This window comes from Chanodichthys erythropterus, chromosome 7 (assembly GCF_024489055.1).
Source record: "Chanodichthys erythropterus isolate Z2021 chromosome 7, ASM2448905v1, whole genome shotgun sequence".
In the NCBI taxonomy this organism is placed as follows: Eukaryota; Metazoa; Chordata; class Actinopteri; order Cypriniformes; family Xenocyprididae; genus Chanodichthys; species Chanodichthys erythropterus.
Window position 1 is genome coordinate 2,931,132 of NC_090227.1, and position 20,041 is coordinate 2,951,172.

The window sequence follows — 20,041 nt, forward strand, 5'->3', positions numbered from 1 at the left end:
TGGGTTAAAATAAACAGACGACTGGCGGGGGTCTGGGGGTTATGGGAAAGAAGGAAACAGTGATGCTAATCAGTCCTGCACACACTTCCCCCAACTGTAAAACAAAACAAGAGAGAGAGAGAGAGACAGAGAGAGAGAGAGAGAGAGAGAACTTCAGTTATAAGTGCGCATGAGCAAAAGTTTAGGACTACAGCTCCACTTAACAAGGTCAAGTGTCGAAACTAACATCAGTTCCTCTCCAAATCACTTTATTTCTTCATTATGATTTTCGCAAAGCCGATCCATGTAACATGATGTTACAAAATCAAATGTATAGGCAACAGTTACACAAGCAGAACAGAATTTGCATAATTAAAGGAATAGTTCACACAAAAAAGAACATTTTGTCATAGACTCACCTTCGAGGTGTTATCTGTAGAACGTAAAAGATCTTATGTTTTAGCTCATGTTTCATACACAAAGAAAGTGGATGGGTATTTATTTATGTCTTAAAAATGCAAAAAGCACCATAAAAAATTACTTGGATGAGAAATGGACATAAAATATAATTTGTGGTTGTATTTGTCAGACTTCCCGCAAGAACATAAAATTGTTGAGCGAGTGTCAATGTTGTCTTAAAGGATTAGTTCACTTCAGAATTTAAATTTCCTGATAATTTACTCACCTCCATGTCATCCAAGATGTTTATGTCTTTCTTTCTTCAGTCAAAAAGAAATTAAAGTTTTTTTTAGGAAAACATTCCAGGATTTTTCTCCATATAGTGGACTTCACTGGGGTTCAGCGGGTTGAAGGTCCAAATGTCAGTTTCAGTGCAGCTTCAAAGAGCTCTACACGATCCCAGACGAGGAATAAAAGTCTTTTTTTAAAATAAAATAAAAATGTATATACTTTTTAACCACAAATACTCATCTTGCACTGCTCTGTGATGCGCCACGCATTACGTAATCACATTGGAAAGGTCACGTATGACATAGGAGGTGGAAGTACCGAATCAGTGTTTACAAAGTGAATGTGGAAGGACTAAGTCAAACGGCCTTTAAAAAAGGTAAAACAATGTTTTTGGATGATTTTGAAGTTTGAGGAGAAAATTAAATTACCGCGATTCTTCTGCCTACGTCATGAATTATCTTTCCAATGTGTTTACGTAATGCATGGCGCATCGCAGAGCAGTGCAAGACGAGCATTTCTGGTTAAAAAGTATTTCACTTTTATTTATTTATTTTTTTTTTTTTTATAAAATGACAGATGGTTTCTCTAGATAAGACCCTTATTCCTCATCTGGGATCATGTAGAGCTCTTTGAAGCTGCACTGAAACTGACATTTGGACCTTCAACCCCAGTGAAGTCCACTATATGGAGAAAAATCCTGGAATGTTTTCCTCCAAAACTTTAATTTCTTTTCGACTATAGAAAGAAAGACATAAACATCTTGGATGACATGGGGATGAGTAAATTATCAGGAAAATTTAATTATGAAGTGAACTAATCCTTTAAAGGTTTAAATCTGCTTTCAATATATGGAATAAAACAGTCCAAGATCTCATTTTATGTTTCACAAAATGAGAGAAAGTCATGCAGATGTGAAATAACACGAGGGTGATTTAATGAATACAGTGTTTTAAAGGCACACGGTCAGCGTATCATTGCATTCCTGCAGTATATGATGGATTCAGTAAGACCGCAGGCCTCTGACCTCTCAGATCAATGGACTGAGGAGCGGCAGCACCGCGGCCTGCTGTCAGACGAGGACTATTGCGTGCGTGTGTGAATGAGAGAAAGACTGGGGGGCAAAGACGCCTAGAGAGGGGAGGAGGAGACAGGGCGAGATGGAGGGATGTAATTTAATTTGCCACACAATGGGGTGAATAGCAGACACGTGGTGGAGCTAATGGAGGGGAGAGATGTCCTTTTTAGCAGTGCTAATTGATAAGAAAGAGCTTAGCCTTTGTTCAACCAAGTCCCCCATCGGTAAACCTCCATCTGCTTTCCAGGGTCCTCATTAACTATTCTCCAAAAACACACACACACACACACACACCTACAAACACACACGCACACACACACACACACACACATGCACCAGAAATACACAAAGACAAGTGTGTCTGCTACATTTTTATGTGTGTGTGTAGAAGTGTGTTCGTTGTTTAATGATCAGTATCACCGTGAGAAAGTCAATAATAATTTCCTCATGTTGCTTTATTTTATATTGCAGCATTACAGTACTGTGGGGTGAAATGTGTGGGTGGATATTTTACTTTCCTGTTTTTAAGGTATATTCATATTCATATATATACATTTTTGCCATTGAGATGACTGGGAAAAAGTGTCCCAATCAACCTGAATTCACCCCTACATATTTATTACTATTAGTCAATACTGGATTTTTATTTGTGTATACTAATTTAGCCAATTTTTACATTTAAATATTTGCCGTCATCTAAGGCTCACTTAAAGTTAATCTTTAAAAAAAAAAAGATCTGATAACATTTGATAACACTGTTAAATCTCAAAATCAATATACATTTTCTCATACTGTTTAAGCTAAACATTCATTTAAACTAAAATTATTGATTTAAGTTTAAATTTTATGTTTATGGACTGTTCATAAAATATTTATTTATTATAATTTAGAATTTATTTTTTAATTTATTTACACAAAATTCACTAAAAAAATCAGTAGAAACTGTAAATTTCACAAAGGGATACAAAAAATTGGCAAGTAACGCATCGGATAAAATTAAATTAATATTTAGAAAAACTTAATTTATTTCTTGTAAAACATACTTCAATAATCTTTGTTTTAAGATTTGTTTACAGTGTGGTATAGAGTTTGATTAATAGAATTGGTATAGAATTTGGTTATTAGCCATAAACAAATTACATATTGTTATATAATGTTAAACTGACTTAGCACTAGTGCCAGACGCATCATTTGCTTGTTATGCATATACATTTTTTGGTTTGTGTCCAACAAGCTCCAAATATAATACAAATAAAAGAAAATTATCCATTAATCAAGCAGTACCTCTCATTTTTAAGGTATTTGATGTACTGATTTAATTATTTAGCATTTTGCATTTTCAGAAAATATATATATATATTATATATAATGTATAAAAGCAAATTATCTCTAGCATAAATGCTATTTCATGTCATGCATAAACTCCTCCTGTTAGCATCCATGCTTGTTTGTTGATCGCAGCCATTATCCTGATGTTGTGCTGCTCAACTCTCACCCAGCCTGATCTGATACCCCATAACTGTCGAAACCATGACAACAGCACTGTGGAGCTCATAGGAGCTGTGTCTGCACTGAGGTCTTCCACCAGTGTCTGACTGAGAGGGTGGCTGCATGATTGAAGCTTAATGAAGTCCTTAACACAGCCTGACTCTCTCCTCAGGGTAAATTCCCATAGAACTATGAAGAGTTCTGAGGCAAAGCACATGCTTCCAGTAAGTGTGACGGGCCAGAAAGAAAAAGCAAGACGTGTTTTTCCTTTGCTGTATCCTGGAGACTGCTTGTTTTGGGGAGTCAACAACTTAAGATGTTGCTTGCGATCCAAGTTGGAGAATGAATGAATTTCAATTTTATGAATCAAAACCAAGACTCCCTCGTGTTCATGCAGAATGTCTTATAATTCCAGAAGCTTTGGCTACGTACGTTGTAAAGAGTGGGAAGCTACAATCTCTACGTTTAAGAGCAATTTTTACCTGATTTAACCCATAACAAATATATTTTTGTTGGAAGATTAAAGTATTTAGGTTGAATCCATGATACTGCATTTTTTGATTTGACTAAAACCAGATGTTAGCATATTTTTTCAATGTACAGAAGAGGTTTCTGAGAAATCCTGTTACCCTACGGTTCAGAACCAGTACTTATCCTGGTCAGGACCGATTGGTAAACATTGATTTTTAAATGATTTTTTTTCCATCTTATAATACAGTGGCCAAAAGACAGAAGAAACATGGGGAAATTAATCCATGACAGTGAACATTAGGATATATCTGACCACTGAATGAAGCAAAAGGTCAATACAATTGAAACCTTCAGGAATCAAATACACTACTTGTTAAAAGTTTGGAATAATTATGATTTATGCTTACCAAAGCTTCTTTTAAAAACAAATTCTATTACCAACTTAAGGTTAAAAGAATAGTTCACCAAAATTATCCCATAATTTATCCTCAATCCGTCCTAGGTGTATATAACTTTCTTCTTTCAGCCGAAAACAATTGGAGTTATAATAAATAATGGCTCTCTTCAGCTTTGTATTGGCATTGAAAGGCTTTTGAAGGTCCAAAAAGCTCATCCATCCATCATAAAAGTAATCCATATGACTTCAGTGGGTTAATAAATGCCTTCTGGAGTGAAGAGATGGGTTTTTTTAAGAAAAATATCCATATTTAAAACTTTAATAACCATAATCACTGGCTTCCGGAAACGGTCGTACGCTCGTTCACGAGAGAGTCAAGTTCCAGCGGGTGGGTGACCTCTGACCTGACGTAGGACATAGGCATAGCTCCTTTTCTCTTATATTGAAATCCTCTGACATTTTCTTTGAAACGTCTTGTTTAAAGGCCGTTCACACCAAGAACAATAATTATAAAGATAACAATAAAAAAAGAGTTCTAAAAATCATTCTATAAATAAAAGAATAGCACTGTTTACACCACTATAATGATATAGAGAAATAATATTGATGGGATCACTTTCAGAACAATTTATTTTTCCAGCTGTTGAACGATAAAACACTGACAGCCAATCAGAATCCATTCTAATTTAAGGATTTGCACATTTAAAATGGCAGACGACATTGCGAGAATTTAATCGCAGATGATCAGAAAAAGCCACCACCGTTTGACAAGTCAAACTCTCTTTTCAAGGATACTTTAAAGAAAATGGATATATGGAAAACAAACGTCATATCCTCGGAATAAACATTAACGATGAGATCATACCAGGCTAGCAAACAATATAACATAAAATGACCTCAGGTATCCAGCGCTAGTTTCGACAATATCGTCTTGCTTCCTTTGACATTTCTGTGAAAAAGATTAGGCGTTGTTTTTATTCCACTATATCGACTTCATCAGCTAAATTCACTGTTAGATTAGATCGATTACACTAGCTATTCACTCCAAACAGAGCATGCTGAGGACATCTGCTGGTTAAAGCTGTGTAAATGCAACAACAACAGCAAAAGCATGTTATACACACTTTGAAACCACAGCGCATTCACTTAGAATAAACAGAATGTTATCGTTCATTGGTGTGGACACAAGTATAGTTATCGTTCTTAGTGTGAACGGGCCTTTAGACTTCTAATTCTAATTCGGTTTTGCTCAATCCTCTGCGTTTCCGTGTTTGTCAAGTCTCACCTAAGCTTACGCTACATCTACAACTCAACTCTCTTGTAAACGTTTGTAAGGCATTTGCCGGAAGCCAGTGATTATAGTTTATAAAGTTTTAAATATGGATATTATTCTTACAAAAAACAATCACTTCACTTCAGAAAGAGTTACCTATTAACTCACTGAAGTCCTTTGGATTACTTATATGATGGATGGATAGGCTTTTTGGAGCTTCAAAAACTCAATGCTATTACAAAGATGGGAAGAGCCAGGATATTATTTAATATAACTATTTAATATAATATAATATAAATGTGTTTGGCTGAAAGAAGAAGGTCATGTACACCTAGTATGGCTTGAGGGTGAGTGAATTATGGGATGATTTTCATTTTTGGGTGAGCTATTCCTTTAATGCATTCAAAAACAGAGCCATGGCATCCAATCCGACGTGATACAATAGAGTCAAAATGAGATTATTAAACTGGTATCAAAATAGCAGACCGGGAGTATAAGCAGAAAAAGGGCCACTCAGCAAACCTCTGGCTCTGATATTAGTCAGCAACCCCATTAGTCTTAATGGCTGCCTCTGGGCGCAAGGGAGCCTGGTCTATCCTTTTAAAACTACATACAAGGAGCTCATTAAGACTTAAAACAAAGCGAGGTAGTGAGAGGGGGTCGAGCGGACGAGTGAATGGGTGAGTGACAGAAGGGGGGGACGAGAGCTCCTCCTTCCATTAAGATCCCCTCCCCCACCCAGCTCTCATTGACGGGTTCTTGCAACCACAGAAGCCCCATAAAGGCTCAGCCATTTCCATAATCGCTCATATCTGTCGGATGAAACACTATCCAGACAGCTTAATGGACACTCTGTAGAATCCCTGTTTCAAAATCCATACATAATCAATAACGCTGGCTCCCCGGCCTCTCAGCAGCACTTGCAGATGTGCACCACGGTACTTGCAGCCTAGTATTGACCCGGCTAATAGGGTTATTCTGAATACAGAGACCTGAGCTGGTCACATTTCTTACATCAGGTTTCCATCGCTGAGGCTCTTTGTGGAAAATACGGTAGGTCAGAATTAGTTTTACGGAAACGCAACAATCGGCGATGACGTGGCTAAGTGTTCTAGGCAGCCGTTCCCACAGTTGTCAAAACCGTTGGGCTCCACTTAGGAAACGAGCGGATCAGCACATGAAAATTGCAAAGGCAATCTGTTACCATGGCAGCTAATTAAGTTAGAGCAGTCACAGGCCCGTATCCCTCCGCCTCCATTCACCTCCTTTTAGACGCGAGCCAATCTTTCCTCAAATCCATAAATAGGGTGATTTGATTTATTAAATTGAATTTCAACTGTTCACAACATGACCAAGATATACATTCATTGAGGTTTGAGTGCTGTTTTAAAGCGCACCAGTTGTGTTTTCTTGTGTAATACAGGTGTTTGTGCATGTAAACGATCTGCAAAACACAAAAGGAGTTAATTTCTCCAACAGAAAATATTTGCCTGAAACGCCTCATTTTTAGTCCTTCCATTGTTTTCATAACTTAGATACGTCATCATGTTGCACATTTTCATAATTCCCGCTGCTTTGACCCACCCACAGAGAACAGTTGAGTAAATGATTTCGCTATTTTGAGGAGATGCTTCCACTGTGAGAGCAAAAAAACAACAACAAAAACAACAAAAAAGATGAAATGGACTTCCAATACCAATGCCAAAGTAATACACCATTGATATAATAGTGTTTACAGCTGCTCATGGAGAATTGGGAGATGAAAAACACTGGTTATGGTAAGGGGCATTACATTTCTGACCAGTCAAAATGAGGATTGTCAGTAACGGTGTTCAACCTCACATTGTTCAAACCGGAGTCGACACTGATGGAGAGACTCAAGAAGAAGTTACAACTTTTAGAATGAAACTGGATGTTTCTGAATGGTTAGTGGATAAATTGATGTAGTTGCTGTGGAGTTGATTCATGAACTCATCCACTAGCATGTGCCGTCATGTTCATCTTTTGTACAAATCCAGTGTTGAATTGACCCTTATTTGTGAAGCAGTTCAGTGTAAAATGACGGAATGACAACAACACTCTACTACAACAACTCTTCATCTTCTCTAAAGCAGCCCAACATGGTCCCGCCCCCTTTGTTGTGTGTTCTCGGGGGCGGAGTTTATGTAGATTTTAGGGTTTGTGATGTCACTAACCCAGGAAGAATCTTGTTGTAGTCCCTATCAGCCGTTTGTTGTAGTCCTTAAAAAGGGATTTATGTAAAAGAAAATATCTCTCTTTGCATTGAACTTTGAGCTTCGTAACTTTGCAGATGTTGTTTATGATCAAACAGCAACATTACACACTAACTAAAGATAAAAAAGTGAAATTGAACTTGAAAATATGAACTTTTAAATAAGCATTACATATGTATTTTAATGCAAATAAAAAAAATATATATTTTTTTAAAGGGTTTTATTAGAAATGCAAATGTCCTCCAAAAGTTGGCGACGATTCAAATCCAGCGCTGTGGGTGTGGCGAGAGGATCCTCTGTAAAATCCTGGGTTGGATTTTTACTGATCTAGTCAAGGTGGGCAGGAAATATGCTGAGGTGTTTATGAGGGCTGGGTCGAAGTTATGAGAGCGCTCGTTACTTTCAGATCATTTGCAGACTATTAGCCAGACGGGAGACATATCTTTTTATCCTCTTTTGTTCCTTGAATGATTCCGGCGCACCGGTGAGAGTTCAACTGAGCATAGCATCAGCCATTCCCAATGACAAATGAGATACTAAAACACGAGCCAGTGCGGATTACACTGTTTATCTGTGTTTTTAAATAGACTGAATAGTTTTCTTGTCCTTGGCAGCTTTTCCTTGAGAGAGTGAGGTGTGTCACATTCATCATTTGGAGGTCAGCATGTCTTGGCTTTTAAAATCTCTAAAGAACAGCACATGCAAGTACATGGATGTTTGTGAACTATTATGGTGATATGACACTTTCAGCAGTAGATTGCATCAGTAGAGTTAGGCAACTGTTTTCATTAAGATGAAGAAATTGCTCAAGACTATTCACACAGAATAATGGACAAGATGTGATCTGCGTTTCTTTGTGAAACTGCTCTCTTTGTCAATATCAGCTTCTCTGTGTGTAACAGTAAGTGAAATTAACAAATGGGAAGTTCCCATTACTATTTAAGTGGCATTTGTGCCCAATAAATGACCAAACTCGTTTCCAGGGCAGATATAATCACAGCTTTGTGATCCATGATTACTGTACACTAAAATGCAACACGCCATCTGATTGGTGGAGCTTCACTTTAGTGCAAAAAGAAGGGGTGGGGATGAAAAAGCCACATTTGAAAAAAAAAAAAAAAAGAAAAAAAAAGTTTATAATTTTTTTTTAATGCACAGTGGTGGCATAACTGTACAGTATTTACATATGACTCACAATTGTGTCAGAAGCTGTGTGCTGAGGCTTGTGCAAATCCAATAGAAAACAAGATGGAAATTATATATATATATATATATATATATATATATATATATATATATATATATATATATATATATATATATATATATATATATATATTATTATTTTTTTTTTTTTACATAAGTTCATTTTAATGGATTTATATTAGTCCATTTTATTGTTGCTGAACTGTGAGCACTGAACACACAGCTGATTAGTCGGTTTAGTGAACGTTTTGAGATGAAGAGCAGCTTCAACGCTTCCAGTGCCGTGGCGTCGCGTGCGGCGCGTCATAGGTCGCGTCTAGTGATAGACAGCTGAGTGGAGTGTAATTGAATTTTATAGTGATCAGTGAGTAACGCCGCCCCCTTTACGCGGGGATCAGCCTCTTCCGTGCCGCACACAGAACCGCCCTGCCCGGAGTAACTAACAGAGGGAGGGAATGAAAGACTGATTGAGATAGAACGGAGAAAGAGAGAGGGAGGAAGAGAGACACTTCAATACTTCAGAGATCGGATCTTGTCAAGGGAAAACCTGTGTAATTTCTAAGAAACTCCCGGCACATAGACGGACTTTGGAGGACACGTTTGGGACTAAAACATAGAAACAGACTTTGTACACTGAATGCGTGACCATGACGGCAGCTGTCGATATTAAGCCGTTAACTATAATAAAATCTGAAAAAGTAGACGGTAAGTAGCCTTTGTTTTTGTTTTTGTTTTTTTTTTGTTTGTTTTTTTCATCATTATCGTTATGATTTTATATTAGCCTATTGCAAAAACGCGTCGTTGTCACTTGTCCAGTCAGTTATGAGTAACTTTTTTTGTGCATACCGATGTCTTGCCTTTGTGAAATGCATTGGAATCGAGATACATTCATGATTTGATGTCAAACAGAACATTTCTGAAACTCGTTGCAATGTAAAATGTTTCTGATCTGTGAGTGATGGACAGGTATAACAGCCTGCATGCGGCGCTCCAGATGTGCCAGTCATTGATTTATTGGTATACAAATAATCTTTATTATGTAATATAGTAACATTATCCAATTTATCCCAGATTTTAACCCAGATAAGTGAGAACATGCAGTTTACTCACAGAATAGCCTAATTTCAACCAAGTCAGTGAAATATGCTTTATATGTGGTCATAATTGCAACCGGTGGAGAAAATTGCTCAATAAGATGCAATAAAAAGTTGCATAGAATAGACGAACATCATGTTGCACTGTCAGGCAAGGTATTCATGATGCAATTTCTTTTTATTTTTACTTTGTTGCATTTAATGTAACAGTAGTTTTAAACTCTATTTTCCATTTGTATTATGTGAATCGAATAGTCATTTATTCAGGTGTTTTTCCCCCCACTGGCTACAAATGTGACCACCGATCATGAGGCAGCAATTATAAATTATTCAGACACTTTGTAAATGCTATAGTTATCAAATATGTTATGTGTATTATGACATGCATACATGATGCCTCTTTTTATGAATCCTTCAGATTGGAATTAACAGCTCTGATCATGTGACTACTTACACCAGTCATGTAAACACTCCCTTATGAAATTTAGTCAATCTTCACTTTTATAGTTGACTTCTTTGCGAATGTTATCGGCAGGGTTAAATGGGTTAAATACTGTGATGTTGCATTAGGATATCCAGAACATATTTTTGTTGTTTCATTGTCATTTAAGCAGCTATATCGCTTCAAAACTTTTATCGCTACGTTGCAAGACTGAGCGCTATACATTCATTTAGCAAATCCTGTGTCTGACATCAGACTGATGTTGACTGCCACACATGGCCTCTCATGACATGACACACTTTACAGCTTCACATAGTCGTGTTTCATTTCATGCATGTCCAGCAGGCTTCAAGAGCGATTATTTTTCTATCAAACTGACTTTCAGAACATTGTGTCATCTAATGTGCTTGTGCATTTAGTGTAAGTTCATTATTTGGTCATTGGCTGAGCTTTGGGCTTTCTTTTCTTTTTATGCAGATATTATGGGCATCCTTGTTGCTAAGTGATTTAAAGTCTTTCTTTCTTTCTTTCTTTCTTTCTTTCTTTCTTTCTTTCTTTCTTTCTTTCTTTCTTTCTTTCTTTCTTTCTTTCTTTCTTTCTTTCTTTCTTTCTTTCGACTTTAGTGTTTTGATGTGAGTGTGCTTGTGCAATCTCACGCATGCTTGTCATGGCAGGGAAATTCCCTTTTGGCTAAAGAGTGTCAACTGAATGAAGTTTGTCATGATGCTGCTTCACTGTCCATTCATACCACATCCATTAACCCCCACCGCTGCTGACCCAGCCTGGCTCAGGAGGGGCCGCATGCCTGACCAGGGTGAAGGAAGGGAGGGAGAGAGAGAGGGAGGGAAGATGCCATGCTGGTTAAGTAGTCAGCAGTCTCACACTCCCCCTCTGTACTCCTGAGGAGTGGAATAAAGCGACGAGTATGCAAGTGGGATGTTAGTGTTAGCACATGCCTTGGCCCCATGTACTTGTACTCTTTAAGAATATGACCCTCTTCTTTGGCCCGGAAGGGCAGGGTGAGTTCAGTGGCCGCTAGTTTCCCTACGATAAAATGCTGACTGGCTTCGACCACAGCTGGTGGCTATACACGCAGAATTCCGACTTACTACCTCTCTCGCACACCACCAGCTGTTAATACATCATGGAAAGAGGCATTCAACTTTTCAAGCATGTCAGAACGAAAGCTAAAACATAATGAAGATGTGCAAGATGTGATATGAATCATTACCACCCTTGCATATTCTCGCATGCACACGGGCCGGCTCTCTTTTCACACATAGTCACAGAGTTTACATTTACAAATGCACTGGCACATGAACATGTGCAAACACTCACCAACACACAAGCACAAGCTTTCTCCTCGCATGGAAAAACAGTTGTGTGCTGTTAAAAAAAAAGTGCTGATACTTGCAGCGGGGGTTGCCAAAATATCGTGCTATCTTGCAAAACAATTTCTCAAGACGAGCTCCCTCAAGTTCAGTCAACCGTGAGTGTTCAGGCCAGGGTGAACGCAGCTCACTGGCAAAGACTGTAAAATCCACTTAAGACACGTTTACTGCTAGTCTGCTTCTTTAGTCTTCTGGAAGAATGGATATGTGCACCTTGTGGGTCCCATGTTCAGCACAAAGCGCCTGTAGGAGTGTAAAGCTCTGGCAGACTGGCACAAATGATAGTTTCTAGCGTGCACGCGTCATTAATGCGGAGAGGCCGTAGACATTAGGCACCTGATCCCGGTTTGTATTGGGTCTTAAATCAAGACAAGCGAGCTGTGTCTTGAGAAGACAACGGCTAGTGCAAAAACAAGCCCGCCTTCCCCTGCCCCCATTTGCTTTTTGACTCTGTTTATACAAAAGTGATGAATGGTTGAATTCAATCAAGAGTCACACAAAAGTTGTTTACAGTTCAGTCAAGATTATCTGATTTACCCTGGAGACATGTAGTGCATGAAGAGACAATGGGACCTACACAAGAGCAGGACAGCCTTGATAAACACACTTGCATTCATTAATTGAATTGCTAAAATAAGACTGCGTGGAGTTAGCACAAAACAATCTCCAAGAACCCACAGCGAGTCTGGAAGCCAAAGTGTTTACGTGAAAAATTGACCGTGCGAGCCCACAAGTCATTCACAAGTATGAATCATGTGTTGTGGCGCAGCACAGATGTTAGAACGGCCTTATGGTCAAAGATAAACCCGTGTAACATCTGCTACTAAAATGGCTAACGCTGTTCCAACCCAGCCAGTTTTGCTGTGCCAGAAGTCTTCTGCATCTTCTGAGAGCTATGCTTTGAAAGGGGCGTAGTCAGAATGCTTGGTAATGGGGTCACTCCTTTCATCTTTGCCCAAAGACTACTTAGCACAGTGAAATGAGTCAGCAACAACATGAGAGACAGCCAGGGGTCACCTCCCACTCATTTCGTCCTAGAGAAATAACCCTTGATGAGGATATTTGGTCTTCCCTTTCGCCTTCTTTCTCACTCTTGCCCTGTGTCCACCTCAAGGTTCAGTGAGTGACAGGAATGTCTGAGGATTGGGTGGGCTGGCTATTGCCCGCTTTTATCTGATTAAGACACTGCACTCTCTCATCCCAAACCCCTGCTAGGCCCCGCTCGTACACCCCTGCTTTAGATATCAACACACTGGGCACTAGTTCAAAAGCATTACCCAAGTATTATTAGGTGTGTGAAGAGATGATAATTCAAGCAGATAGTCATGAATATGGCCTGGATTCCCAAGTTACATAACAGAGAGGTTTCTGTAATGTCAGCCTCTTCGCACTTTCGCCAGGCCTAAGCATGCCTTGCTTACCTGACAGCTGTGCAAATACAGACCTGGGGAATCAAGGATAGTCTGATGTGGGTCTTTGATGGAGCCATACAAATGACTCAGCCTGAACACAATTTTTATAGTTTGTTGAACAGTGCACGAGTCACATCTACTTGCGTGAAGTGTAGGGAATTCAAAAGGTTTTTGAGGTGACTGGATTAATATTTGACACTCGGAATTGATTCACCAGACTCGGGCCCTGAGGCTAATATGAAACACTGTTTGATCAGAATGTGTTGCCTACTGTTCGTGAATGACTCCCCCTTGACAGAATGTGCACTGGTTAAGTGACTCCCCTGTCAGAAATTCGTTCTGGTGAACATACGTTTTTATTGTTCCCCTTCAAAGTTTAGTCATCAGAGGGTGAAGGGAGGTCCTAGCCTTTATTCGTTCAAGTTATTGGTACACGGTAACAGCACAAACAAACTCTTTCTGAACCGTTACGTGCGTCACAATGACTGAACTATACGTCAGAGCCGTAGCATACTTGCAAAAAACGTCCTGACCCACTTCACTGTGTTCATTTTGAAGTGTTCCCAACAGTTATCTCTGGCCCTGCTTCTCTGAACTTCAAAAGACCAAAACAAAAGCAAAAGACACAGCATGTCCCAGAGCAGGGAAGAAATAACAACCACAGTGTATTTTTTCCAACATTTTACAGCACCCATTTTCTCCCCTGTGTTCCATGTCTCTTTTTTTTTCCTCACATTTGTCTCTCTACCGTCTGTGGGCCACATGGGCTCTCGCCTCGTCTCCCTGGCCCCTGATGTGGCGTCTGCCTAGTGCTGTCTTCTCATCCCCGCCGCGTGCTACAGGCTAATTACTGAGTCACAGCCCCTGCCGAGCTGACTCCAGCACCCACCCCTCCTCCCATAAGATATTAGCCCTTCCCAGTCACTCTGAGGATCTCTCGTGGGCTCCAGACCGCCTCCTGGGTGGTGGGAGGCCCTTGAGGTGAGTAAGCCAGCCGGACCGGTGCCTGCCTTTCCATGCCACTCTTGTTTTTGTGCTGTGGCTGTTTTGCAGATGTGTACCGAGTACAACGGAGAGACACGGAGGGTGGCGTTGGGTCTGGTTTTGAGATCAGAGCGGCATCCTGACTGGCTCTGGCTACATGTCTCACAGTTTAGGGAGGCAGAGGAAGACCTGTTCCCAGATTCCACTCTCCCATCGGTGTATGCTCTTTCACCAAGTCACCTGTTTTAGGGCTCAGTAGTCAGAGCTGGTTTTGTAATTATCCTACTTTTGTCTCACCTCTTTGAACACATTTCCTACCTTAGAGGCATATTGAAGGAATGCTTCTGGCTACCAGTCCGGTTACATATGGGATCTTAAGCTGTTCTCTGAGGTCCAGGTGTTTGGCTGTAGCTAGGTTTACAGTCTCTCTGTTTGTGAGTGCTACTTGATGTACAGCTGAATAGAAGGCACATGATCCTTGGCAGTCACAAGAGCTGCCACAGCTGGGACTCTTTCTCGTTCAACCTTCTCCCCGCTATCTACATATTTCTGACAGAGTGGCTCTGCTCAGGCGATTTAGGGATGAGGGCAGTTAAAGGCGTCCTGTGTAGGTGTCTGGACCGGATCCAAGAGGCAGTCATAATGAGGGCTAGTCTTTGACTTTGTTCACTTACACCAGTTGAACATTGTGGGATCCGACAACTCTCCCCTTTCTCATAAAACCACAGAGCAGGGTTAGCTAGACTTTTTTAACTTCTGAAAGTGTGTAAATGGAACCTGTTTAAGGCATTTCAAACTATTTCTTATGCAGTTAAGAACTGCAGAGACTTAATTTGGCATGTCACTCTGCGTTTCTCTGCTTCTGCTTTCTGACATATTTGATGTTGACATTTGTCACCATGGAGAATTTGACTGAAATGATGCATCACTTTATTTGCTTTGATGATGCGTTAGCACACCATTGTGTTTTGCAGTTTGTGGTGCATTTCAGAACATTGCATCTTCTTTTCCAGCCTTCCATTCATCTATTTTGGGCTTGTGTGCTCTTTTCATTGCTACAGCTGCGGTACTATGTACAGTTAATTGTGTAATTGGTCCATTTAGAGCTGAACTCAAAGGCACATTGGTTTTTAGGTCACAGAACAAACTCACAAAAATCCCATCCACATTAGCGATTGTAAAACAAGACAGGAATGTGTGGCGCGATACATAAAAACAATACGGTCTTTGGGGAATTAATTTACTGAGAATGCATCTGTTGGTCATTGGCTGGATCCACAATAGCAGAAACCATTAGCCATTAGCTTGCTAATTGCATGCAGAGCTTTCCTTCCTTCATTTCCCTGATACTGAAAGCCGCTTGCACATAAACTTAGCTCAGGCACGACTGACTACTCGTATGTGAATTCACTTTGATCAGAAATGCTTTTGGACATATTTATATCCAGTGCTGGAAACATGTCTTTTTTTCCCCTCCTCATGAAGTGCTGCAATTTCAGGTACACTTAGAGGAGGTTTCTAGGAAGAATGTCGCTGAAAGTAAACTGTTTGTCAAGATCATCATTTGTTTGTTCAGAAGTCTAAACAGTAAGATTCACTGATCCAAGCGCACTTATGTTCTTTTAGAGGTGTTCACTCCTACAATGCAGTTATGCTCTCTCAATTTGCATGCTGCAAACCGCCTCCGCTTTATTCTGCAATATGCATAGTAGCATCGCTATATGTTATCTCTGTATTGCATAGCATGCCAGTAGCGGACAGTTCAAAAGCATGATTGCAGACAAAAGAAGCTGATAACGGCTAGATTGTGGTAGTGCAAACTGTTATGGTTTGTCAGCAGCAGATCCTATGTACAGTAGTGGTACCGTTTCAACCCTACCAGACTGAACAATTAACTATACTGAGGAACTGCCCATTTCAAAGTGGTTCCTGTCAGTCATTGTGATTTGAATGCTCACTGTGTGACCCACTGGTGGTGGTGTGTGCATGTGTGTGTGAGACCATCTAGTGAACCCGGGGCACCCGCTGGCTGGGTCTCTAAGAATAGCCACAGTGTTCCAGGGCGGGAAAGCCCCCGACGCGTGACCCCGGCAGGGTGGATGGGCTCTGCGCTGCCTTTGGGAGCTCGATCGTGGGCCGCTGCTATTCCTGTCTCGGCCCGGCCCGGTCTGCATGCTTTCAGATGGAAATCTAAACAGTGGGCAGAACAAGCACTTCTCTCACTAGATCCCCCACCCTTGGCCGTGCCTTGTTCAGCACGGACCTGCTGTGTGAATGGCCCTCCTTCATGCGGGCCAGGTTTAACAGTCTTGCTGTCACAAGATCTGTGAAAGATAATGCGAGAGATAAAGAACTGAAGGTGTTTTATGGGCTACCCTGACACCCTGCTGAGACACGCAGTTGTCAAAGGGCAGAACCTTTTTGCGGGTTGAAGTATGTTTTTTGTTCTACATCCTCTCACAACCTTATTTTCAGACTGGACTTTGATGTCATGTGCAACTCTGAATTGAAACAAAAAGAAAGAAAAATGTGGTAAGATGTGCTAATTTGGCACACAGACCCCAAAAAACATTCAGAAGCTCAAATACCGTCCAGACCATTGAGGGACTCAAATGAGCTATTTGGCTTTTATTACACACCCACTCGCTGTCTCTCACGCACTTAAGAGAGACCCTGCACACACACATGAATGCAGACACATTCTTTGAAGTGTGTCTAATATTAGAATGGAGCATTAACACTATCATCAATGTGTGATCTGCTAGGCTGTAGATCGGCCCTGGCTAGAAGTCATTAAATCACTGAATATACTAAGGAAAACATTGAATGGACTGGATGGGCGGGACCCTGTGGTCATGCCAACGGTGATGTCATCCCTTCGGGGACTCCATTCATGTTGTCTTGGATGCTCTCACATTACAGATAAGTGAATCATCCGACCCCACCCCACCCCACCCGACTCCATGAGACCACCAGGGCCTCATGACCATAATCACAATTTCACAGCTTAGACGGTCTTACACACCCACACCAACCAATACACACCTGCACTGTTACTGTAAGTTATTAAGGTTTTTCCATGTGGGGCTGCATGGCTCAGGCCCAAGGTCTGTAGCGATGTTTAGTTACTCTCTATGGAAATTCATTGAACTTCACCTGCTGAGGTATTCATTTGCTTCATAGAAGGATATAGTGTTGGTTTCTCTGATTAAATTACCATGTGATACAGCGTGGAAAGCTGATTTAAAGCTAATCACCATTTAAAGTAGTCAAGCTACTCTTTTAAGAAAGTTGCCAAAAAGGAAAATAAGGTTACTTCAGCTAAAGTATTTAAGGGGACGATATGTTTATATGAATGCAAGAATGTAAGTGTATCTATGTGACTAAATGTTCAACTTCAACAAAGAAGACACAGGTTAAAGTGAATCTGTGAATTATTTATTTGATCAATGAATTGTATGTTTAATCAGAACCATGAAAGGGATGATTTGCTATATAAAAGTGGACAGAGCATGTTTGATTGTTGCCTCAGCTCGCTTTACTGTAAAGCTTTATTGTGTTTGTTATACTGTGCGATTGTTCAATGATAATTTGAGTTCACAGAATACATCTTCCAGCTATCTCAGTGGTAACTGCTCTGCATGCAGATGATATCTGGTGATGTAAAGCATGGAGATTAAAGTTTTTCTTTGAAAACAGCTCACAATCCTTTTGTTTCATGTGTCCTTTGCAGATACATGGTTTTGGCCAAGTGAGCATTTTTTTTTAAAGCAAGTGTAATTCAAATGGATGGTTCATTTTTTTGAGTTTTTTCTTGATTTGATTTTCATAGCATTCTCAAATCCTCTATATTTTAGTACACAGCTTGTGAGAGCTGTCATTTGGCTTTTTGTCTTCTAAACATATAACCCTTTAGGCTACTTTATTGTTCTCGAATGTTAAAACCTGTGATTCGTTAAGCTGCTGTGTCATATTTTGTCCAAGTAAAACATGTTTCCTTTACAAAGAAACATTTGCACTTTACTAGGGTCTTTTTTGGCAGTTCTGGCCTTGTATCACCTAATGTGAAAACGAGCCTCTTCTCTAGTGAATGAAGCCTCTGACGTCCAGCTGGCTCTAATGCGCAATTAAACACTGTAAATGGAGACTGCAGCATCTCGCTCTAATCGAATCACACAAGAGCACTACATTGTTCTTCTCCATTAAGACACTCTGCATAATGTATCTCTGCAAATCCTTCCATGTTCGAGTCAACCGGGGTAGCAGATCGGGAGAAGGAGAGGGAATGAGGTTAGGAGGGACAGCTGTTGTGCATTCCTGGCTGGGTTATGTCGTGATGTGGATCGACAACAGCGAGTGCAAACCCATACGGCGCCCAGGGCTGGCAGTTTAAAAACCGCGCGGAGATGCCAGAACATCTGGGTGTCAGTAGAAAAGCAGTCGCAGACTGCACAAAAAAAAAAAAAAAAAAAAAGACACAAAGTGTTCGCTTTCCACAGTCTGGACTGTGCATTTAGCTCCCAGACGAATTCATTGTGCCTGAGTCACAGTCGGACGTTTTTTGACGGCCACCAGTAATAGAATAATCACCCCTCACCGTACATCCAGCATGTCTTTGATCGCATTACGGCGGATTCTTCACTTGGCTCTGTGGCATTCTTTAGACCCTCAGGGGGTTTTCTAGACCCTTTCTTTCTCTGGAACTGCCACCCCGGCAGTCCTAATTGGATCAGTGGAAGTCATCGGGTACTGTTTAACTCATCAAAGACCTCTCTGTGTCCTGCTGGGTGCCCACGAGCAGAGAGGGCGAGCTTTCCAACACTGCAGTGTCTGTTCGACACCCTGCAGCCTGCTGTGACATCATCACCCCTCTGCTATGACCTCTCACCCCTAACTATTGACCCCTGCCAACACAGGCCCCTCTGTCTATGGCTGGAGACTGAGATGGAACAGCTTGCTGGGCAAAAGGGATTGTGGGAAGGTGATCATCGATGTAGAATCTGACCTATGGCTCACTCTGTGTGTTGGCAGACCATCTTTGGCTCTGAGAAGCAGTCTAGGAGGTCAGGTTAGAGGTGGATGGTGGGCATATGGCCAGCAGACATGTACACTTAATTGTGTGATGCTGAGGATGCTGTTGTTTTTTTTTTTTTTCTTCTTCTTTTTCCTGTATGTGATTATGTAGCTCTTGCAGTACGCTGATTGACTTCTATTACCTCTGGAGACTGATTTTGTGGAATTGAAACTCATGCTGCAGATGTCTACATCTGAGATTTTATTTTTAATTTAATTTAATTCAATTTTATTTATTATTTTTAATTAAAAACTAACTTTTATTTCATTTTTATATTTTATATATTTATATTTAAATTTTATTTTTTATTTTTATATATTTATATTTTATTTTTGTTATTTTATTTATTTGTTTGTTTTAATTTAATTTTACTTTATTTTACTTTTTTATTTTATTAGCTTGATTTTTTTTTTTTTTTTTTATTTTAAGATTATTTATGTAAATTATTTTACCTCTTATGTGCTTTTTTTTTTTTTTTTTTTTTTTTTTTTGAAATGTAGTATATCAGTACAGTTAATCTGTTTTGAGAATGTGTGATGGGTGATGACATATTTTGTCTGTGTTTGGTCCAACAGATCTGGAGTGTGCGGATGTTCCTTTACTGACTCCAGGAAGTAAAGAAATGATGTCACAGGCTCTTTTGGCCACTTTCAGCGGCTTCACCAGGGAACAACAGCGACTCTCCATCCCTAAAGGTCCAAATCTAAAGCACTTATATCTTTAAAAAAAAAAAAAAAAAAAAAAAAAAAAGCTCTCTAACTGTCTAGAGTAAATCGTATATCCATGTTTCTGTAGCTCTCTCTCTTAAAGGGAAAGTTCACTTAAAAAATG

General features: G+C 40.0%; 1 protein-coding gene across 11 annotated transcripts in view; it reads left to right on the plus strand.

Annotated features, from left to right (window-relative positions):
• ets1 (v-ets avian erythroblastosis virus E26 oncogene homolog 1) overlaps positions 1–20,041 on the plus strand; it is a 54,844-nt gene that overhangs the window by 19,179 nt on the left and 15,624 nt on the right. For 6 of the 11 annotated variants that reach the window (XM_067389620.1, XM_067389626.1, XM_067389621.1 and 3 more), the window contains exon 4: positions 19,786–19,905. In XM_067389620.1, coding sequence (XP_067245721.1) covers positions 19,786–19,905 — 120 coding nt within the window. Of the gene's footprint in view, positions 1–9,247; positions 9,519–13,962; positions 14,134–19,785; positions 19,906–20,041 lie in introns of those variants that run through there. The other 5 variants (XM_067389628.1, XM_067389629.1, XM_067389630.1 and 2 more) reach the window with 5 other exon arrangements.